This window comes from Chrysochloris asiatica, unplaced genomic scaffold (genome assembly GCF_000296735.1).
Source record: "Chrysochloris asiatica unplaced genomic scaffold, ChrAsi1.0 scaffold00097, whole genome shotgun sequence".
Classification (NCBI taxonomy): Eukaryota; Metazoa; Chordata; class Mammalia; order Afrosoricida; family Chrysochloridae; genus Chrysochloris; species Chrysochloris asiatica.
This window is the reverse complement of record NW_006408615.1, coordinates 7,860,877-7,866,396: the sequence shown is the minus strand read 5'-3', so window position 1 is coordinate 7,866,396 and position 5,520 is coordinate 7,860,877. Positions and strand designations below refer to the sequence as shown.

At 50.2% G+C, this 5,520-nt stretch overlaps 1 protein-coding gene across 1 annotated transcript in view; it reads right to left on the bottom strand.

The window, feature by feature from the left end:
- Positions 1 to 5,520, bottom strand: part of SULT4A1 (sulfotransferase family 4A, member 1) — a 31,963-nt gene that overhangs the window by 3,951 nt on the left and 22,492 nt on the right. The window contains exon 5 of the mRNA XM_006866843.1: positions 157 to 251. Coding sequence (XP_006866905.1) covers positions 157 to 251 — 95 coding nt within the window. The remainder of the gene's footprint in view (positions 1 to 156; positions 252 to 5,520) is intronic.

Genomic DNA, 5,520 nt, shown 5'->3' with positions numbered 1-5,520 from the left:
AGCTCATGTCCCCCACGACTGTGGTCTTGTGGTGGCCATGCAGGGCACCTGTAGCTACATCTACTCGCCGTCTCTGGGGGACGCACCCGGCCCACCCTCGGGAGGAGCCGCTTGGGCAATGCCGGGTCCCTGCAGACATAGTGTCCAGCAACTCACCCGATGCATGTCTTCGTACTTGAGGAAAAGTACATTTGAGTCCATGCGGTGTTCCCAGAATTCCTGCACGTGTTCAAACCAGGAGCCATAACCGACTGTGGAGACGAGGCGATAGGTGAACCACCCAGCTACGGGACTGAGTCAGTCACAAGACGGAAGCAGCCACATACCAGGGCAGGAGGGGAGACCCTGGGCTTGGCTTCAGTCTCCCAGGGAACTGCTTTCTGGGGTGCGTTCAGCACACCAATGACCCCAATGAGGCTGCTTAGGGGACACCTGGCCAGCTGGCTGCGCAGTGTTCTTTGCAATCTGACAGTTTCTCTTGCGGAGGCAGGCTCTGATAGACACGGTGTGCACTGTGGGACCCACCCAGTTGGAGCAGGGACCGGCCGTGAAGGAGTAGGGGGCTGGGCTGCCTGTACACCCGTTCATCTGTCTGTTCATCAGTCCAGCCCTTGGCAAAACTGAGAGCTTGTACCCTAACGAGACTCGATGAAGAACCCAGTGCTCTTGATACGATCTAATGAATGCTTGAGGACACAGGTGAGCTCCATCCCAGAGCCCTGGGCCAAGTCTTGGAGGACTGGTTGCGGGGAGCAGGTGAAAGAAGAGAGCCGTGTCTGTGCGTACCTGCTGGGCTGGTTATTCTGCCCCAAGCAGCGAGAAACGGCAGGAACAGGGCTCTGAGCCCTGGGCTCCAGCCAATGGTGGCGAGAAGTGGTATCCACAGGGCTTCCAATGTCACCTTAAGAAGTCTGGACCTTAAAAGGCACAGAAATGGGAGGGCCACCGGGTGATGCCCATAGTGACAAGGTCAGGTGGGGGTGTGTGTGTGAAGGGGGGAGCCAGCATGGCGGCAGATGGTGAAAACCTTTAATGATGGGCAGAGTACACGTTCTGGTGGGACCTGAGCCAGTGGGACTGAGGCGAACACCTACGAACCTGACCTTTAGTGATGGGTAGGACATATGTCCTGGTGGAACCCGGGTCAGCGTCTGCAGACTTGACTTTCAGTGATGGGCAGGGTAGACACTCTGTCGGCTCTCAGGGAGAAAGATGAGAGAAATCTACTACTGTTGTTGGTTACGTTCTGTCCCCATACCTCTGCGGTACCTGGGACTCTTCAGGAGATGGTCTTAGAGACACATGAGGGACCTGCTCCAAACACCAGGCCGACCTTGAGAGCTCAGGCCTGAACTCATAGGCAGGCAAGCTGAGGGAGTGTGGGGCTGGCCAGAGGCGTTAGTGGGTTTGGGGGACTTGGGGTGTTGGCAGGGATGCTGCTAAGCAGGCCTAGCAGGTACAAAGACTCAGTGGGAGGGAAGAGATTCTTTTAGGCCCGAAGGCCAGTGGGGTTTTTATAGGGCGGCATGTGTACCAGCACAAGAATGAGGTTTTGGATCGTGCTGGGCCCTGGCAGGCAGCTCTGAATCTGAGTGGGTTTGTGGGTACTTTCTTCTGAGGTCCCCATGTGCCTTTTATCCTAATACTGTCTCATAATCTCCTCCAGAAGCCACACTGGACATGGAGGATGGACAGCTGCCATATATGTTCTTACACAGAATGGAGTCTATAGCCAGGGAGGATGAATGAAGTGCCGAGGCTACCACCCTGAGCGCCTCGCTAAGCCCCACACCACAAACATGCCCACACAGCCTGTTTAAACCACGCAAAAGCTCAGCTGAACGGACAAAAAGATCTACCTTGAGCACTGGTGCTGGTCGTGATGAGCCGTGGAGTCGGTTCCGACCCATAGCGACCCTGTGGAGGGTTTCCAAGGCTGTAAATCTTTACGGGAGCAGAAAGCCTCATCTTTCTCCCGCAGACAGCTGGTAGTTTCGAACTGCTGACCTTGAGGTGAGTCGCCTGACTCATAACCACCATGCTACCAGAGCTCCTTGCCTTAAGCATTAGGTCCTTCTAAAGGTCTACGCCTAGGGGGTCACCACTTGTCTGTCACTTTGTCTACAGTGGTGCTTGTGTTGCTGAGATGCTGGACACGATGCCACTGGTATTCAAATACCTGCAGGGTCACCATGGTGGGTGGACAGGGTTCAGTGGAGCTTCCAGACTGGGACAGACTAGGACGAAGGAGAAGTGGTCCACTTCTCAATGGTTACTCACTGAAACCCTTCTGAACAGCAGTAGAACCCTGTCAGATACAGTGCCGGGAGATGGACCCCACAGGCTGGAAGGCACTCAGAGTATGACTGGGGAAGAGCTGTTCTTCAAAAGAGAGACAGCTGACCTCAATGACATGTTGTTGTTACGTGCCGTGGAGTCGGTTCATAGCGATACTGTACAGGGTTTCTGAGGCTGTAAATCTTTACGGGAACAGAAAGCCTCGTCTTTCTCCCTCAGAACAGCTGGTAGTTTCGAACTGCTGACCCTGAGGTTTGCAGCCTGATTTGTAACCACTATGCTAGCAAAGCTCCTTTAAAGATATAGATGGAGCTAAACGTTTGCAACCTTCATTTACTGATGTGCCCCAACTCAAGATGGAAAAAAACAGGTACAAACATCCAGTGATAATCAAAACTCAGAAGGTCTGAATTCAGGGAAATCTGAAGTTTTCAAAAATTAAATGGAATGCATAAAGATTGATATCTTAGGCATTGCAGAGCCCAAATGGACTGGAATTGGCCATGCTGAACCTGACAATCATATGGTTACTATGTAGGAACGACAAATTGAAGAGGAATGGTGTCCCATTCATCATCAAAAAGGATATTTTAAAATCTGCCTTGAGCTACGATGCTGTCATTGACAGGATAATATACACAGGCCTACAGGGAAGACTAGTTGATATCCTATCAATCAAATATCTGCACCAACCACTAAGACCCATGATTAAACTGAAGAATTCTACTGATTTCTTCAGTCTGATATTGATCAAACCTGCAATCAGGTTGCAATGATAACTACTGGTGATACAAAAGTTGGAAACAAAGAGGAAGGATCCAAAGTTGGAAAATACGACCTTGATAATGGAAATGATGCTGAAAATTACAAGACAGAAATTTGCAAGACAAGTGACTTATTCATTGCAAATACTTCTTCAACAACATAAAAGACAAATATAAAAAACAAAACCAACCAACAAACAACAGGCAAGTATCCACATGGATCTCACTAAATGGAACACACAGGGGTCAAGTGAAAACATGTGTGGGAAGAGATGGTGGAAAAGCTCCATGTCACGGGTTAATTAAAGGCCAGGGATGACGTGGAACAGACCATCAATTACAAGTTCAGGCTGAAGCTGAAGAAAATTAAAACATGTCCATGACAGCCCAAATATGACTGAGTATGTCCCACCTCCATTTCGAGACCATCTCAAAAGCAGATCTGATGCATTACACACTAATGACCAAAGACCAGAAGAGTTGTGGGAATGACATCAAGAACATCATACAGAAAGAGAGCAAAAGGTCATTAAAAAGACAGAAAAAAAAAAAAAAAGACCAAAGTGACTGTTAAAAGAAACTCTGAAACTTGCTCCTGAGTGTAGAGAAGCTACAGCAACTGGAAAAAATGAGGACGAAAAAGAGCTGACAGACTATTTCAATGGGCAGCTCAAGAGGACAAAGCATTATAGCAAAATGTGCAAAGACCTGGAGTTAGAACACCGCAAGACAAGGATCTGCTCACCATTTATTTCTCAAGCTGAAAGAAGTGAAGAAAAAAATCCAAGCCTCGGGTTGCAATACTGAAGGATTCAAAAGGCCAAACGACTGTGAGGATGGTGCAGAGTCATGGCCTCAGATGCACATGAATGTTGGACAATGAATAAGAAAGACCTTAGAAGAATCAGGGAATATGAATTATTATTGGTGAAGATTACTGAAAGTACCACGGACTGCCAGCACAAACACATGTGTCATGGAAGAAGTACAGCCAGATGATCCTTAGAAGCGAGGATGGGGAGATTTCATCTCTTACTTTGAACATGTTATCAGGAGGGACAAATGGTCCCTGAAAACAGACATTATGCTTGGGAAAGTAGACCGTCAGTGACGCAGGCTAGAGCCTCAACCCGATGGAGTGATACGGTGGCAGCAACAACCGGCTCAAACCCCACCACTGTGTGGGGTGCTCTGTTCACAAGGGAGGGTGACACCAGCTGAGCAGAGGGAGGCATACCAGCAGTGTCACTGGATGGTACAAGGAGCAATCAGTGACTCAGTCACCACTCCGCACTGTATGCTCTCAACAGATACAAATCATACTTCTGATTACAAAAGGGAGTGTGTTTCCAAATGTGGGTACACATAGTCTTTGGTGTAAATCTAAATCAGACTAAAGACCCATTTCAAAAGCACCGTGGGTGAAAATTCTAAACCACCCACCTGTGGTCCCCAAAGGAGCCCCTGAGAAACACAATGCGGTGGGTTGTGGGGGAACTGCCCCAGAAGGCAGGACCACAGCTGTTCTGAGAGGCTGACACCACGCGCGCACCCCTCAGGGTACAGCTAACCCAGGCCTTCTCCTGGGAGGGGTGTGGTGGGTATTGGCAGTCCCTGTCCATCCAGGGGTGCCAAAGGCAAATCTGATGCTACCTCCCCCACCTGCCCTCTGGGAACCAGCCTCCCCGGAGGCCCAGGCAGAGGTCAGGCCGAGCTCCTATCAGCTCTGGCCCCGCCTTTCATGGGGCCAGCTTATTCTAAATCTGCTGCGGCTGTTGGGAAATGTCCTCCAGTGGGTCCTGGCTCACAGTGACCCTGTAGGGGGTTTCTGAAGAGCGGCTGATAGGTCTGAAATGCAGACCCTGAGGTTAGCAGTCTAGTGCTTATCCTACAGTGTCACACCAGGGCCTCACTAGCTCCACATGGAGCCCCCCACCCCACGCCCAGTGCCTCCCACTTACAATGGCTACACTGGGCCTCCGTCCCTCATGTGCTTCCCTTCTCCCCAACTCACAGCCTTGGCAGCCTTTGAGGGCTGCTTCTCACGGGGAACCTCCAGATCCGGCAAGATCAGGCGGCCTGCTCTTTCTGAAGCTCGGCTTCTCCCTTCCAGCTGGGAAAGTGACTAATAAGGTCATTGGGAGACTCAGAAGCAATGGAGGTTAGGCAGCCAGCACCCACTGGGCATGAAGGAAAGATTCATCAGCTTCTAAGGAGCCCTGGTGAGGTGTAGTGTCGTAGGATAAGCACTGGACTACTAAATGCAGACCACCACTCATCTGTCAGTTTGTCATAGTGTGGTGGCTTGCATGTGATTCTGGAAGCTATGCCATGGGGATTTTAAAGAACCATAAGGGTCACCCACGGTGGACAGGTTTCAGATGAGCTTCCAGAGCAAAACAGACTAGGGAGCAGAGGACACGAACAACTTCTGAATATTTAATCACTGGGAACCTTA